We start from the raw sequence: 17,285 nt of genomic DNA on the forward strand, positions 1-17,285 counted from the left end.
CGACCCTTCTTTAAGAGGATGTCCAATTGCCCAAAGATGGACCCTGGCTCCCCTCTCTGCACTCCCCCTTATTCACAATGCTATGATTTTTTTGGTATTTGATGCCTGATACCTGATTCCTTCCATGCCTCGTGATCTCATAAGCTGGTGTGCTTCTTCCATGTGAGCTTTGTTGTTTCTCAGTTAGACGGCCGCTTGTTTATCTTCAAGCATTTAAGACCAAAGACTCTATATCTTTTTATAGCTGGGCACCATCAGCTTTCTTCACCACATTTGCCCACTTTGTCTTCAGTGATCGTGTCGGGACAGGCTGGTGTGCTTCTTCCATGTCAGAGCTGGATTCCTTGTGGGTAGCATCCTTTTCCTCATTTTGAAGAAGGGATGAGGTGGACACATAGCTTATTTATATTGTTTGTAGGCTCACATATAAGCCAGTTGCCATCAACTTGATTTCAATGCATGGTAGCTCCATATGTGTCAGAGTAGAATTGTGCCTCAGGGTTTTTGTGTGACTGACTTCTTAGAAGTAGATCATTAAGCCTTGCTTCTGAGCTCCCTCTGAGTGGACTGAAACTTCCAATCAAGCAGAAGGGTGCATATGACAGTACTCAGAGGTATAAATATGCCAGTTATCAACTAATTGCCTTCCCACCAAATCCACCCTTCACTGAACTACTTGTAATGCTGAACCTGTCAGTGTTCCTCCTTTGCCATTATTAAGCTTTGTCAGTAAGGGAGGGTGGGAGGATCTTGCAGGAGAGAAAAGAGCTGCTCTTTCTAGTTCTGGTGGCTTGGTTTTTGTTTTTTCAGTTGTTCCCACAGTACTTGCTCAGTCTAAAGGGAACCCATGGGCACCATCGCCATCAAGGTTCAGTGACAGCCCCACACGAGGCCTCCTTGGAAAAAAGAGGGTGCTTATTCTGTGTGTTCCTTTCTTAGGAACGGAGAATCAATTCTATAAATAAGAGGTTCTCTTCATCTTATTATTTTTCTGTTTCTATCATGCATGTACTTTGAACATGTTATCAGGAGAGTCTGGCCCTTGAAAGGGGATATTAAGCTTGATTAAGTAAAGGGTCAGGGTAACAAGAGGAGCTGACAGTGTGGCTGCAGCAATGGGCTCAAACATGACAAGAATTTGTGCAGATGGTGCAAGAGAAAGCAGGGTCCCGTTCCATTGGACAGAGGGTTTCTGTGAGTCTGAACAAACTCGGTGGCTCCTAAGAGTAACACCAACGTGTTCTTTTGAGTTCATCCTACCTTTTACTATTTCATTCCTTGTTATTATTTAGTATTTTTATATTAAACTTTCCTGATTCAAAAACACTGGGTGCTTTTCTCCTGAGTGGACACAGACTGAGACAGTGGGAGTTTTGAAGTGGGTGAGGAGGGTAAATGACTGATGGAGAACTATTAGTAATCACAAAACATCATAGTACTTTTATGACATTGAACTTCGATGTGTGGTGATGATGATGGTGGTGGAATGGAGGGGTAAAGGGAGTGAGAGAAAGTAGCTGCCCCACCTCAGCGTGGATAAACCTGCCCAACCAAGAAAAGAATGTTTGTCAGCCCGTGCTGGCTTTTATATCCAAAATATGAATTTAGTTTGTCAGGTCCTATCAGCAGTTCAAACCTGCTCTATGGGGGAAAGATGAGATGATGTTCTCGTATAAAGATTTAGAGCCTCAGGAACCCTGTAAAGGTTCACTATACATCAAACCGACTTCGTGGCAGTGAGGTGGAATGAGACAGAGCAAGGACAGTTGGTGTTTGGGGTTATTTTTTTTAGCACACTCCTAATTTAAAAAAATTAGCAATGCCGCTTTACTGCCACAAATTTTGAAGTTAATGAATGGCTATGTAACAACTGAAAGCACGACAGGGCTGCAAAAAGTTCATGGGAAATTCCATTACATTTTGCTTCCATTTCCACAAGCTTCTGCAGCCCCCTCTTACTGTACTTAAGACGTAAACTCAATGTTGGTCGATAGAGGACTGCCCCATTGTGGCCAAATAGATCACACACACACACACACACACACACACACACACACACTTTTGTAACTCCTAGAGGGTTTGTGTTCAACTTCCTGTGCAAAATTGGCCGCTGTGTCAGTCAGAGCACAGTAATAGATGGCTGAGTCTTCCACTTGCACAGAGAGCTTCTTCAGATGGAAGGAGATCTTGCTCTTGTCAAGGTCAGCCGTAAAGCCCTTGGCGCTCCGTCCTGAGATGTGTGTCAGAAGTAACTGGTGTGTCTTACTGGGGTACTTGACGTACCAGGAGAGAATGGGACTTCCGGAATATGAATAGTTACAGCCCACTTCCACCGACGCTCCTTCCAAGAGAAAGATGTGGTCCTCGGGCTGAGTCACCGTCTGAGCGCTTGTTCCTCCTGCAACATTAATTCTGGATCAGGGAGAGCCTGAGACATTTAGGATAAGAGTTTCTTAAACTTACTCTCAATCGGAACAAAACATAGGAAGGTAGAACAAAAGGCTGTCCTCACCGAGTGTGAAGATCATCCAAAGCGCGAAGAGGAGGGTGCGCCCCATGTCTGAACTGAGGGAATCAGAGGCTCTGTTCTGGAAACAACTCAGTCGCACTTGGACAGAACGATGGGCTAGTTTACCCAGCTTGTAAACAGAAACCTCTTCTTCAAAGAGTTTGACTGCTTTCTGGTCTTTTTACCAAGTTAATTTGTGCACCACCGGCCTCTAGAGGCCAAATCGGGTAGTGCAGGTCACTTCAGGCTTCATCCTGGAGGCGAAGTGGCTCCGCTGTGAGCTACTAGCAACTCCCTGCTGCTCGGCAGGAGAGAGGCTTTCTACTCCCCGTGGGGATTGACAGTCTTGGAAACCCACGGGGGTCGTTCTACCTGCTCCCACAGGGTCACTGTGAGCCGGAAACGATTCATGCAGTGAGTTTTTGTGAGTATCTTACTAAGTCTCAAAAATGGAGGAAGAAAAAAAAAAAGAATGGGGAGGAATTTCCTCTCCAGTGAGTGAGTCAAAACAGTGCTGTCCAGATGATTCAGACGCGGCGCAACCCACGGACAATCGAACAGAACGCTGCCCTCGGCCCTGTGTGAGCCCATTGCTGCAGCCTTTGGGTTAAGTCATCAATTGAGGATCTCACTGCTTTGTTTTGTTTTTGAAACGGACTCTCTGCTCGACCACACATGGCATTCTTCTGCGAGGACTGGCGCCTCCTGATAACATGCCCGAAATCGGTGAGATGAACTCTCACCATCTTGCTGTTAAGAAGCATTCCAGCTGTGTTCTACGGCCCGTTTGTTCATTCTTCTGGAAGACAGACGGCAGAAGTGTCTAGTCTTTGCCAACACCACCATGGAAAAGCATCGATCCTTCCTCGGCCTTACCTATTCATTCTCCAGCTTTTACGTGCGTATGAAGCGATCGAAAATGCCGAGGTTTAGGTCAAACATACTTCATAGTCTTTAAATTGCAATCCTTGCTCTTTAACACTTTACAGAGGTCTTTCATAGTGAATTTTCCAGTGTGCTCTGCCCCTTGATTACTTGGCTACTACTTTCATGGGACGTTTATTAAGGACCCAAGTAAAATGAAATCTTGGATAACTTCAATACTTTCTGTTTATCATGATGTTTTCTATTAGCCAGGTGTGAGAATTTTTGTTTTATTTGATTAGGTGAACTCTGTACAAAAGGCTGTAACCTTTGATTTTCATCAGTGTTTCAAATAATACAATGCTATCATAATTGAAAAAGCATTGTAAATATCATAAAGCCAGAAACTATAAAGAGGATATAATGATGTATCACACTGCATATGAATTTAAACTTCTGTACTCATATATTAATGAAAATTTTACACGGTTCTAAATCAAGTTATTTAACATTGATTCTGACCTACTCAGGAACTCCCCACCACTGGAAATGTCCCTTCCAAATTTTATTTATGTAAAAACACAATTTAGGCCATACACAAAGAAGCACCCACTTGACCTTGAAAGAGAGGGATATAGATAGATAACAGCTTGACTATATCCTTGAACCGTTGTCTGAAACAAAAGAGGGTCTGTGGCAAGCAGCCAGGCTCTACCCAGAGAAGTTACATGAAGTATCTTTTGGGGATTCAGGCATAAATCTTGAATCTAATAGCATTGTTTGGGGGTACAAATGAGACAGCATCTCAAATATCATTTAAGGAGAATACTTATGAAGTCTTAAAAAGCAACAAAGGCAACACAGAAACACAGATACAGCATCTGGAGGAGGGAGGCCACTTAGCACAAGGTCAAAATGGTGTTGAGGGTTTGTTGAGAAACAATGCTTAAAAATGGGCATGAGAAGCAAAAGAAACTTTCAGAAAAGAATGATTGTGGCAAATCAGTCCTTCACAGTTACAGCGGGACTGCAGAAGCAGGAACAGGACTGTGAGTGGGACCGGTACATCGTGTTAGATAGAAAAGCTTTATGGCCCATGACTATGCGACCCCCTGTACTGTCCCCAGTATGGTGACCTCCATCAAGAGCACACACAGGCAAGCCCCTAAGACAGATTGCCCCTCCCTGGGCTAGCTGGGAAAGGGGCTGAGGTCATCTATTCTCTAATACACTCTCAGATAGATCTTGGCTGAAAGCAGAGAATACCAGAAAGATGTTAACTTGTATTTTATTGACTATACCAAGGTATTTGGTTCTGTGAATCATAACAAATTATGGATGACCTTGAGGAGATCGGATGTTCCAGCACATTTCATGGTGCTCCTTCGGAACTTGCATGTGGCTCACGAGGCAGTTGTAAGAACGGAACAAAGGAATACTTCATGGTTTATGATCAGGAAAGGTATGATTCAGGGTTGTAGCTTCTCACCATACTTATTCAATCTGATCATCTTATTCATCGGAGAAGCTGGATTATACGAAGAAGAATGTGGCATCAGGATGGAAAGAAGCTTATTAACAGCCTGCGCTATGCAGATGACATGATCTTGCTTGCAGAAAATGAAGAGGACTTGAAGCACTTACTGATGAAGGTCGAGGATTGTAGCCTTCAGTATGGACTGTGACTCAAAGGAAAGAACAAATCCTCAAAACTGGACCAATAGATGACATCATGACAAATGGAGCAGAGGCTGCACTTGTCAAGAACGTTGTCTTGCTGGGATCTACAATCAATGCTCACGGGAACAGCAGTCAAGAGAGCAAAAGATGTGTTGCATTAGGTAAATCTGCTGCACAAGACTTCTTCGGCATATTGCAAAGCACAGATGTTGCTTGAAGGACCAAAGTGTGCCTGATTCGAGTCATTTTCCACTGTCTTATTTGCATGTGAACATTGGACGTTGACTAAGGAGGACTGGAGAAGAAGCTGCATTCGAACTGAGGTGCTGGCAACAGAGGTCAACAGCACCAAGGACTGCTCAAGGGTCAAACAAATCTGTCTTGGAAGAGGTACCGCCAGTGTGCTCCTTAGAGGCCAGGCTGGCAAGACTTTGTCTCACACACTGTCCCTGGAGCAGGGGGCCGTGCTTGGTAAAGTGGAGGGGCAGCAGAAAAGAGGCAGGCCCTCACTAACACGGGATGGCACAGTGGCTGCAACATTGGCTCAGGCAGAGGGACAGTGGCGAGGAGGGCGCAGGACAGGGCAGTGTTTTGTCCTGTTGTGCATAGAGCGGCAGGTATCAGAACGGACTCAATGATACCCAACAACAGCAACAGCATAAAGAATATAAAAACAGCTTATGTTTATAACGATAAGAGATAAAATTCTTACTCTCATTTAAATTCTTCTTAAGTGCCATTTCAGAACACATAAAATTCACAGTTAAAGTGACACAGTCTGTTTTATGTCTTAAGGACCAATCTGTGCTAACATATGTGCTTGTTAATATTCTAGAGTGTGGCTTTATCAGCTTTGGGAACTATTCTTGGAGTTGTTTTTTCTGTGTTTCTATTTGCCCTCCCCCATTATTACATACAATGCCACAATATCTACATTTGAAACTGCTGCTGTAGCAGAGGTGAGACCCCAGTGAAGGGGTAAGCCGTGTGGCTCCTGCAACACCAAGGGATAAGCAAGGTCAAAGACCCCAAATCAGAACAGCATGATTGGCATGTTCCAGCAATAGCAGCCGGTGCAGTGAGGCTGGAACAGAATGGACAAGACAGAGAAGGGTAGCTAATGGCACAGAATTGGCAGGGATCCAGATACGGTCGAGCTGTAAAGGATACAGAGCTTGGTTATCATCTATGTGAAATGAGAAAGCATTGGGGGTCGTGAGCAGAGGAGCAACGTGATCTGATTTACGTTTTTGGAGATGACTCTTCCTTGTGCTGTGTGGAGAAGAGACTGAAGAGGGTAAAGATGAAAGAAGGAACGCTAGTTGAGGTTATTTCCATAAACTTCACAAGAGATTAAAGCCATTGGATTAGTGGGGGAAGGGGGGTAGCAGTGGAGGTCGTGTAAAGTGGTTGATTCTGGATATATTTTGAAAGACTAGCTGATAGTATTTCCTAACGTATCAAATGGGAGAATAAGAAAATAGAGAAGACAAAAAGGAGTTACGGCTACTATTGGTGAGGGAAACTAGCAGAAACAGCCACTGGAGTTGCCACAAGAAGAAGGGGTGGCGCATGGAGACCCACGCTTGGATTGAGTATTCTCAGAAAGGAGAGGAGAGCTATGCCTCTCCTCCATGCACATTGCGCCTGATCTGGTTTCATTGTTTTCTGAGGGTATTTTAATTTCATATTTGATTTCATCCATAGCTCTGATATATTTTGTCATTGGGGGTAACCCTCCTAAATTTTTGTTATATGTTTTTCTGGTTTTTGGTATATGAAACCCAGGATTGATAAACCTGTAGTGATGGCAAGGAAAAGAAGGGTTCCGGGGGTAGGGGGAGGTGGTGGGGGAGGGGGATAGAGGAGAGCTGATGTCAAGGTGTTCAAGAAAAAGAGAATGTTTTGAAACTGATTGTGGTAGCAATTGTACAATACTGCTTGAGGTGATTAAACTATGGAATGATCTGTATTAGCTCCCAAGAAAAGGGCTTTTTGAGTAAAGAAGGTTAGAGATGCCCAAATAAAGGTACCATAAGGGTAATTTGATATAAAAATCAGAATGAACCACCTATGCTTCGGATATACATGGATCTTGACTAAAAGCAGAGAATACCTTTTGTTGTGTAACCATCCTCAGTGTACATGACTGATATAGTTTAAGTTTATTGTGCCAAGCTGGCCGATAAACACATGTGGGGTTAAAATGGCTCTGTGAGCCTTGCCTTTCTAGTTCTCGTGTCTCTTGCTTTGTGATGGTCGGACCAGGGTGCAGCTGCCTTAGCCAGTTCCCTGCTTCAGCTGGCAAAGCACATTTCCTGCAAGACATCCCCAAGGAGAAGCCGCATGGACTTACACCAATGCAGCCCTGGGTGCTGCAGTAGCTGTGTGGAGACCCCTGCCAGCCCTGAGATGCTTATACATTCACTGATTCTGCTTTCCTCCTACAGTTGGCATGGCTGCATGTGTTTTGTGAGAAGACTTTGTGGATTGCTGTCGGACATATGGGTCAATGACCCATGCACAACAGAATGAAACACTGCCTGGGCCTGGGCCGTCCTCACACTTGGTCCCACGCTTGAGCCCATTGTTGCAGGCCTGGTGTCAGTCCAGCTCACGGTGTCAGTCATCTCAAAAGGGGCTTCCTCCTCTTTGCTGCCCCGCTAGCAAGCATGATGTCTTTCGTAGGGACAGGTCTCCCCTGGCAACGTGTCCAAAGTATGTGAGGCGAAGTGCTGTCATGCTTCCCTCTAAGGCAGTGAGTGGTTCTCTACCTTCCTAATGCTGCAACCTTTTAATACAGTTCCTCATGTGGTGGTGACCCCCCAACCATAAAATTATTTTTGTTGCTATTTCATAACTGTAATTTTGCTACTGTTATGAATTGGATGACCCCTGTGAAAGGGTCGTTTGATTTGACCCCCTGAAGGGGGTCATGACCCACAAGTTGAGAACCGCTGCTCTAAGCAGGACCCTGGCCATACGTCTTCCAAGGTAGATTGGTTTGTCCTTTTAGCAGTCCGTGGTCCTTTCGAGATTCTTCTCCAACAGCCACCATTCAAATGCACACATTCTCCTTCAGTCTTCCATCTTCAATGTCCATCTCTCACACGCATATGAGGTGATTGAAAATACCGTGGCTTAGGTCTGGCACACCTCAGTCTTCAAAGCAATATCTTTCCCTTTCAACCCTTTTAAGAGGTTTTGTGCAGCAGATTTACCCACTGCAATGAATGGAAATTACCAATACAATGAATAGAATAACCCCAAGTACGTGGAACAAATACACAAACACAAGGAAAAGAAAAAAAGAAAAGGTCATTGATTAGGAGAAACTGAGATTCTACTTATTGCAATGGAAATTTTGGTCATTGTGTTAGTCTGGGTACTTTAGAGAAACAAATCCATAGAAACTCATGTATAAGACAGAGTTTTACATAAAAGTTAAGTGCACATCAAAAAAAACATTCCAACCCAGTGCTGTCCAAGCCCACAAGTTCAACATTGACCTTCAGGGAGGATGTCTCTAAGCTTCTGACCTCCCCCCCCATATGCTAGCAAAAAGCCCCTAACATTTGGAGGCATGCCTTTGGGGGAGACAAAGCTGGGGGAAAGTCTCTTTATAATCCCACAACCAATGTATTTTTACAAACAAAATTGAAATCACCATGATCTGAATAATATCCTTTAAATGAAACCATGATAGTTTGATTTTGGTTTCGATTTTCAATATTACTTCAGAGCCACATGTAGGTATAGAAGGAGCCATACATGGCTCGAGAGCCGCACTTTGCCGACTTGGGAAAAGGCATGCTTTATTCAGACAATGGTCCTTGGACGAGGGAGATGACAGTCCTCCCTGAGAAATCGCCCGATGACTTCAGCTTATCTGCATGTGGCGCTGCATTGATGCTGAAGCAAGCATCCAACAGACAAGCAGTCCCGGGCCGAACCCACACTGCTGGTTTTACCTTCACACAATAAGACACCGATTGAAAACCTCCCCAGGTTGAGCTCTTGAGTCATGGAGAGCCCCCGGTCTTAGGAGGTTTGTGTTCAGCTCCCCCTGCAGCCCCGGGCACTGTGTCACTCAAAGCACAGAAGTACTCCGCTGAGTCGCTCCAATGGGCTGAACGCTTCCTCAGGGGGAAGGAAGTTTCACTCTTCTTAAATGTAGCCTCAAAACCTTTGCTGCCTTTAACCTCCGTGTTCCCCGAAGTATACTTCAGGAGGAGCTGGGGGCTTTGACTGGGGTACTGCACGTACCAGAAGAGGTAAGGCGTGACAGAAGTGGAATAGTTACACCTCAGCTCCAGGGGCGCTCCTTCAGGGACAGCGACCTGGACGTCCAGCTGTGTCACCAGCTGGGCTCGGGTTCCTCCTGTAACAGCAGCGTTTGTAAGCGTCAAGCAACACACATTTGAAAACCCTCTGCAGACACCATGGTCATTTCTGTAGAACCAGTAAGGGGAATGGAAGGCTACTTACTCAGGGGGAAAATCCACTCAAGCACCAGGACAAGCAGCAGGCGCATGGCGGCACGTCGAAAAGTCTGCAGGCCTCCAGGCAGGCAGCGCGGTAGTTGGGGCCACAGAATACTGTTTGCCTGGGGGAACAAGGGGGTGAGGATAGCAAAGCTCGATGCTCTGGCAACTTCTGCCACCTGCCAGGAAGAAGCTTTCTCTAAACGAGTTTGAGCATTTTCTAGTCTCTTATTGTCATCACGGTCCTAAATCTACACAGACCTCAGGAGGGTGGAGAGTTGGGGGTTGGAGGGGGGGAAGTGGGTAGGCAGGAGTTTGCGTGGGGGTGGGGAAGCCTTTCCACCAACTGCGTGATGGAGGGGCTTGGAAGGCAGTGTGGACCTGCAATAAAGCTCATGTCCCAGTTATACCACATTGCCCCCTGCAGGCCAGAGGCAGGACCACGACCCGAGTGAGCTAACTTGTCATTTCAGAGATGTTATTCAATCTTCTGCAGAACACCCTTCTGTTTCCTCATCTGTGACGGTGTCCCTGCTCGGGCACCTGGCATTAACACGAATCCTGTTGCTATGAGGAATGGGAATTCTGTGGAAGCACGTGAGTATTTTACTTCACTGAGAAATTGATGACTGAAGAGAATTTTCTAGATTTTGGAATACTATTGAGACACTCTACATTATTGTTTTCAAGCCAGTCATCAGGGAAAGTGAGTAAGAAAGCTCTAAGCTGAGCTTCCAACGGCCCTGTGCTACTGGTTGTCAGTATCAGAGCGAGAGAAAGCAATGATTCCCTTCTTCAGTACTAAATAAATTAGACCAGAAATTCTCATTTAAAATCAGCCTGGAGAGCATGTTATTGATTAACTATTTGATGAAGATGAATAAAGGCAATGCATTTCTTTCTAGAGAAGAAAATGTAGGTAACACTTTGTGTTTTTAGATAAACAAGTTTGATATATTAAAGCTATCAGAAAACAACTTGGGCAATAAGTCGGGGTGGGGGAGAAAATCTGGTTTCAGTTATCAATTCAATAAATTCACAAAACCGAACTCATTGCCTTCAGGTCGATACCACCTCCTCACAGCCCTGTGGGACAGAGTAGAGCTGCCCCTGTGGGATCCGAAGACTGTAACTGTCTACAGGAGTAGAAAGCCTCATCTTTCTCCCACGGAAGGACTGATGGTTTCCACTTGCTGAACCTGTGGTTGGCAGTCCAACGTCTAACCCACTATGCCACCGGGGCTCCTTCATCAATGAATAGAATGGCATATTGTGTCCAATTATAGGAAGGACATTAGCAGAGGAGCATCCATAAGGAAAACTGAGCAGAACCATGAATACTGTATGTGGCACATAATTAAGTGATTCTGGAAAGAATTAAAGTGAGTAAAAAAATAAATAAAAACCACATGGACGCTATAAAGCTGTAAAGTATGTGCAACCAGCAGACTGGAAATGTCTAGGAGGTATAGACAAGATGGAAGCCAATTGACAATGGCCCTCGGGATATCTAAACGAGCAATGGTCCTATGTGACAACCTGTGCCCCAGACATTCACTCTTCTCTAAAAGTTGAAATAAACTGCCGGGAATGTTAAATATTGAGTTAGTTTATTTTGCCAACCTGGCTGATAAACACATGTTGGGTTCATTGAAGGGCAGAGGGATAAATGGCTCAGTGAGCCTTGCCTTTCTAGTTCTCAGGTCTTTTGCTTTGTGCTGGTCACACCAGGGTGCAGCTGCCTCAGCCAGTTCCCTGCTTCAGCTTGCAAGGCTGACTTCCTGCAAGGCAGCCCTGAGGAGAAGCCACATGGACCTACCCTGATGCAGCCCTGGGTGCTGGAGCAGCCGTGTGGAGACCCCTGCCAGCACTGAGATGCTTACAAGTTCACTGACTCGGCTTTCCTCCTGCAGTCGGCATCATGGTGTGTGTTTTGTGAGGTGGAGGAGGACTTTGTGGATGGGTTAATGTTGGACTTGTGGGCTTGGGCAGACTGGGTTGGGATGTTTTCTTGATGCGCACTTAACCTTTATATAAAACTCTTTCTTCTACATTAGTTTCTGTAGATTTTTTTCTCTAAAGTACCCAGACTAACACAAACATCTTATTATGGATAGTTAACAAAGTCAAACCACTCCAATAAAGTAGATTCTGACTCATCATCACCCTATAGGGCAGAGTAGAGTTACTTCCACAGTGTTTCCAATGCTTTCAACATTTAAAATCAAAAATGGTTAGGCATTGGGGTGGAGTCCTCAAGGTTCACAGTTTGAAACCACCATCGTTCTGCAGAGAAAAGTGGGACTTTCCAGTCCAGTGAATACTTTCCAGTCTCAGAAACTCACCGGAGCAGTTCTGCCCTGTCCTACAGGGTTGCTATGAGTCAGCATCAACTCGATGGCAGTGTGTTTGATTTTTAATTTATTTATTTTTAACCATTTACAGAAGCAGATGCTTCATCCTTTTCCCTGGAAGAGCTCACAAACCTTTGAGTTAGCAGCCCAATGCTGACCCCAGTGCTCTAGCAGGGCAGCTAACAAGTTCAAACTATTTCCAAACTTAAGTGCTGGGAAGACCCATTTTCTACTCATCCAACCTAATGAGAAGTCTGCGATAGCTACATGCCCAGACTACTAGCCAAACAACTTATTTGGGGAAAATTCTTGATGAAAGCATGGGCAAAAAAGTATAAGAAGCCCATGCCTACTATCCAAGCCTCTCGATCTTAAATATAAACAAAGAACAAAGCAACATTAGTTATTTACACATGTCAACGTTATCCCTTTCCATCTGTATTTCTACAAGTGGAAGCCCAGAATCATCCACCACGATTCATTAGAGTCACTTCTTCCTGGATACAAAGTGATGGGCAGAATATCGTGTAGTCATTCCCAACAGGAACAGAGAGAATATGTGGGTTTCCTTGTCATAGCTCAAAAAAAAATCTGAGTCTTTGTTTTAAATAATAACTTCTTATATTTATTTAGATACCATCTTTTCACTTATTTTGATTCTTTGTGGTTGGTGAGATTTTTCTTTCTAAAGCCCTCTAAACATAGGTGAAAATTTGAACTTAGAAGACAGACCAGAAGAACTCATAGGTGGCGAGCAATTTCTCATTGCCATCTCTTTTGATCAGGGCCGTAGCGGGATAGAACCTCATCAACAGTTTGCGAAAAGTGCAGAACAGAACGCACACTCTTCACAAGTCCAGTTTCGACTAGAAAAATCCCTGAGACTTTCTCCCCTGAATATTTTAAATCTTGAACTGAAACTATGTCTCAAGGTCACCTTTTCATTTAAAAAGAAAACCATTAGCACACAAAAATGAAATATATTACCCATGAGTACTGTGATTCAGTAAAAAAATATTCTTTTGATCAGACTCACTGCCATCCAGTTGAATCTGACTCATAGCGACTCTGTAGGACAGTGTAGAACTGCCTCTGTGGTTTCCCACGTCCGTAACCCTTACAGGAGGGGAAAACCTAAGGAAAGAGCCAGAACCCAAAGAGTGTCTCGGCATGTTGTGAAAATGCGACTAGCATCCCTGAACAATTGTGTACAAATAGTCAGACAGGACCTGATTATCTGGAACTTTTCACTTAAAAAACAACGAACTATTCTTTTTCAGAAGAAAGAAGTCCTAAACACAGGACCTTGGGAGATCTGTCCTTGAAATAATGTGTGACGTAACTTTTTAAAAGTAATTTGTTTCTAACTTCTTTTTTCTCTTTTCATTTGTTTTGCTTTCCTAAAAAACAAATGTCCATCACCTTGAGTGACTACGTGGTGACGAAGCAAAGTGTACAAGGAAGTATGAGGAAATATCTGTCATCGGATTAAAATGTATTGCTGTCATATGCATAGAACGTAATAAACCAATCCTATTGAGTCAAGTTATGGTATAAAACTCGAATGGAAACAAGATTGGAAAATAATTCAATCACTCATTCTGACCAATATTTAGTTTTCTATTTCTCTTCAGGGTTAACTATTTTCAGAATAATGAAAATATTCCACTGATGGATTACATTCCCTATACTATTCATTTTCATTTTCCACTTGCATCTAGGGACCAACAGGATTTATCTACCCTGCAATCTAATTTCTAAGTCATGCCCCCTGGGGCCTCAGCTGTAGGTTTGGGTACAGGCTGCAGGTGCCCTGGGAGCACTGTGTGCTCACTGCGCAGAGATAGGTGGCTGAGTCACTGGGCTGAGAGTCTGTGATGATCAAGGAGACGTGTTGGCTGCCTTTATTAAGCTGTGCTGTAAATCTTCCTTCCACTTTATCACCATTGGAGTATATGCTCATCAATAACTCAGGGCCCTTCCAGGGAAAATGTCTGTACCACATGAAATACTGAGAAGCCCGGTCCTCATACGTGCAGTTGAGAGAGACTATGGCACCCTCCGGTATACTCAGGGATCCAGGACTCTGCTCCACCTTCTTCTGCTGGCTTGCCGTTGCTGTACAAAAAGACAGTCAGACAAAGAAGGTTGAATAGTAGTTGATGCTTACTGAATTAAATTATCTTCCCACAAGCCTCCCAGCACCCCTGCCTACAGAGCTTCCATTTAGTTAGAGCAGAGGGAGATCATGTCTGTGCCCATAGGCCAAGAGTGAGCAATAACCCCAAATACTCATTTTCTATTTTATGTTCTCATAGTCGTAGGTGGCCCAAACTCACAGCTTAACTGAAGCCATAGGATCATTAAAGAAACTCTTGAGGATTTCATCATTATTCCCTCCTCTGATTCACTGCATTCAAATTGTACAGCCTGAAAAAGAATGAGCTAGCTCATACATTTCTAATTCTTCTGCTCTAGAAATTACAAAAAGAATCTCTTCTACCAATTAGAAGAGGAGTCTATTTTCACCACGCCTGCTACATAGTAAAGCTCCTCCCTGTTCCTCCCTCTTCATATCCCCACCTGTATGTTTCTCTCTCTCTCAAACACACACACACACACACACACACACACACACACGAACACTGAAGAACTTTGCTTGGTGGGGAAAGACTAAGACTGCCATCTTGTGACTCATGACAGTGAACAAATAAATAGGTAAAATGCAAATACATTATGTGAACTGGTGAAAATAAAGCTGACACTTTGATTCAATTAAAATTTGAGAAGCATATCATCCAAGTCTGTGTGTGTGTGTGTGTGTGTGATCTACATCAAATTGAAACTCTTTTTTGAGCAAGAGTAGTTAAATCAAGTAACAACCCTCCTGAACTGAGAATCGGGTCTGCACTATTAGGAATTTGGGTGAGTTCTTGTGATTCAGGGAGCATTTCATCCTATGTCGAATCAGACACATCCTACATGACTCCTCATCTCCCTTTTTTATTTTAAAGTCATTTTATTGGGGGCTTATGCAACTCATCACAATCCATACATACATCAATTGTATAGAGCACATTTGTACATTTGTTACCCTCATTATTCTTTTTTTTTTTTAATTATTTTATTGAGGGCTCACATCTTTTCTAACTCAAAAGAACCTTTCCAAACCAGAATAGCCTAAATCTGATAGAATAACCATTGTTCCAGCTCACATTCTGAGCAAACAGCTTTTAACAAGCCGGGGGACTAGAAGAGTTGGCAAGTCTTTATTCCATTTTATATCAATGATGCATGCTATTGCATCTATTTTAGCTTGTGGTTTCACTACTGTTGGTGGTTGAATGGGAGAAATAAGAATCTAAGTTCCCTTCTGGCCTGCACTGACACCTGAGGACACAAAGGCTCCTTGGTATTGCTGAACAGGGTGAGGTTCAGGCTTCTGCTGGACCACCTTGGCTGAGGGGCAGAAGGATGCTTTGGACATCATGGGGAAGTGTGAGGAAATCATTTTCCCACTCACCTGTGGTAAATGTTGGGACTCTCCTCTAGGCTTCCGGACAGAACTCTAGTGGACAGAGGGAAGGATGCCTTGCTGATCTTTGTTGAGGTAGACATCCAAGCTTACCACATTGTAGTAGAGGGTGGTGGGTGGCACAGCAATGGTGAAAGTCCAAGTTCCTCATTTAACCTCTCTGGCACCACGCCAGCAGGGGTTTGAGACACCTCATTATCACCTGGCAAGAGTGGAAGTCTAGCATGTATATACATTTTGTGTGGACTGCATATCTATTCATAAATAGAACAGAGCACATGAATGACACCGTAATGAAGACTTATTAGACATATCCAACTACGTCAGGGGATTGGCTAACCCGGTGGAAAGACTTATTACCACAGACTCATGGGACAGTTTGGTAAATTGGAATAATCTGTTCATAAAAATTAAGTTCTATATCCAGTAGCATCTGGGGGCTTAGAAGGTTATAAGAAACAACTATTGTTCTCCACTCTCCAAAAACCAAACTCACTGCTGTCGAGATAATGCTGACGCATAGAGACCCCCTGTGGATTTCTGAGACTGTGACCTGAGGAGGTATCTACTAGCCAAGAACAAAAGCGAATGAATGAAATAAAAACTCGAAGAAACACGAGTCAACAAGATGAATAGCGCCCACAAACCAAAGCCCCCTCTAGCCTGAGATCGGGACTAGATATTGCCCAGTTACTGCCCTTGATCTCTCTGACTAGGGACACAAACAAAGCTCTGACTAGAACAATGGAGACTAACTGAACCCCCAAGACTATAACCCTAAAATATCCTTTGATGAAGCCACTCCGGGAAGTTACCTTCATCCAAATAGTAGATTGGCCTATGAAATAAGCAATATCATCTGTGAGTTCTGTGCAGCTTTCAATACTCAGTTATATGAGAACAAATGGTTAGTGTTAGCCTGAAGTCAAGGTGAGAAAATAAAGAAGGGAAGGAAAACTAGAGAAAGTAAAACAGAACAACCAGAAAGGAAATACGAGAATGCTGACACACTGTGAAAAAAAGTAGCCAATATCATAGAGCAATTTGTATAAAAATCATTAAGTGGGAATTTAATTTGCAGCATAACTTCCGTCTAAAACACAGTAATTATTTTTTTAAGTTGAAGTCTAGACTCCCCATTTAGTCTTTGCTAGTTGAAGTTGATGTTGAAGTCGGTGCCACAGTGTTTTCTGTTGTATCTGGCTGGACTAGATAGATTATTATCGTTAAATTGTGTAGCTTCATAAACTATCCATTTTCTCTCCCTATGGCTAGAGAGAGCAGGTTTTTCTTGGAGCTATTTTTGTCTGGGTCTATTGGCATTTCCAGGTGACTGGCATCTCCAGGACTCAGAGGGGATATAGGGGGCAAAAAGGAGATGGAGAAATTTCATTGCTATATTTCTTACTGTATTACAAGGCTCATAATCGGTTTGCCTTTTTTCTTTCCACCTTATAGAATCAGCTTATGTTTGGTTTTCCAGTATCTAGTGTTTCGGGTTGTGCTTGTTAAGAGGAACAGGAAAATGTATACCCACACTGAGTTGTTTCAGAAGTGGATAGCATGCCCTTTCTTTCTCCTAACAGCCGTGCCAGGCCAGCCTAGTTGGTGTATCTTCTAGGTGGCAGACAATCCAAAAAGTGATCAAGGTTAAGGCACCTTGATTCTCTTGTTGAATGAACATAGTTCCAGTTCTAGAGACTGACTTCCACTTGGTCAAGTACATTGCTTCCTAAGTCCTAGCACAATGGCTAATGAGGACTAAGATCCAGGAAGGAAAGGGTCTTTAGAAATGTCATTAAAGGTGCTCCGTTCCCTCTTGCTCCTGATCCACCTCGACAAAATATTTGGGTATGAGG

The 17,285-nt window shown here is 43.6% G+C and overlaps 1 protein-coding gene across 1 annotated transcript in view; it reads right to left on the reverse strand.

Annotated features, from left to right (window-relative positions):
- Positions 1–9,587, reverse strand: part of LOC101655499 (T cell receptor alpha chain MC.7.G5-like) — a 673,376-nt gene extending 663,789 nt beyond the window's left edge. The window contains exons 1-2 of the mRNA XM_045288152.1: positions 9,542–9,587; positions 9,136–9,434 (exon numbers count right to left, since the gene is read on the reverse strand). Coding sequence (XP_045144087.1) covers positions 9,136–9,434; positions 9,542–9,587 — 345 coding nt within the window. The remainder of the gene's footprint in view (positions 1–9,135; positions 9,435–9,541) is intronic.
- Positions 9,588–17,285: the final 7,698 nt, after the last annotated feature.

The sequence above is a fragment of the Echinops telfairi genome, unplaced genomic scaffold (assembly GCF_000313985.2).
Source record: "Echinops telfairi isolate 266 unplaced genomic scaffold, ASM31398v2 ScPeMD7_18;HRSCAF=68, whole genome shotgun sequence".
NCBI classification, from domain to species: domain Eukaryota; kingdom Metazoa; phylum Chordata; class Mammalia; order Afrosoricida; family Tenrecidae; genus Echinops; species Echinops telfairi.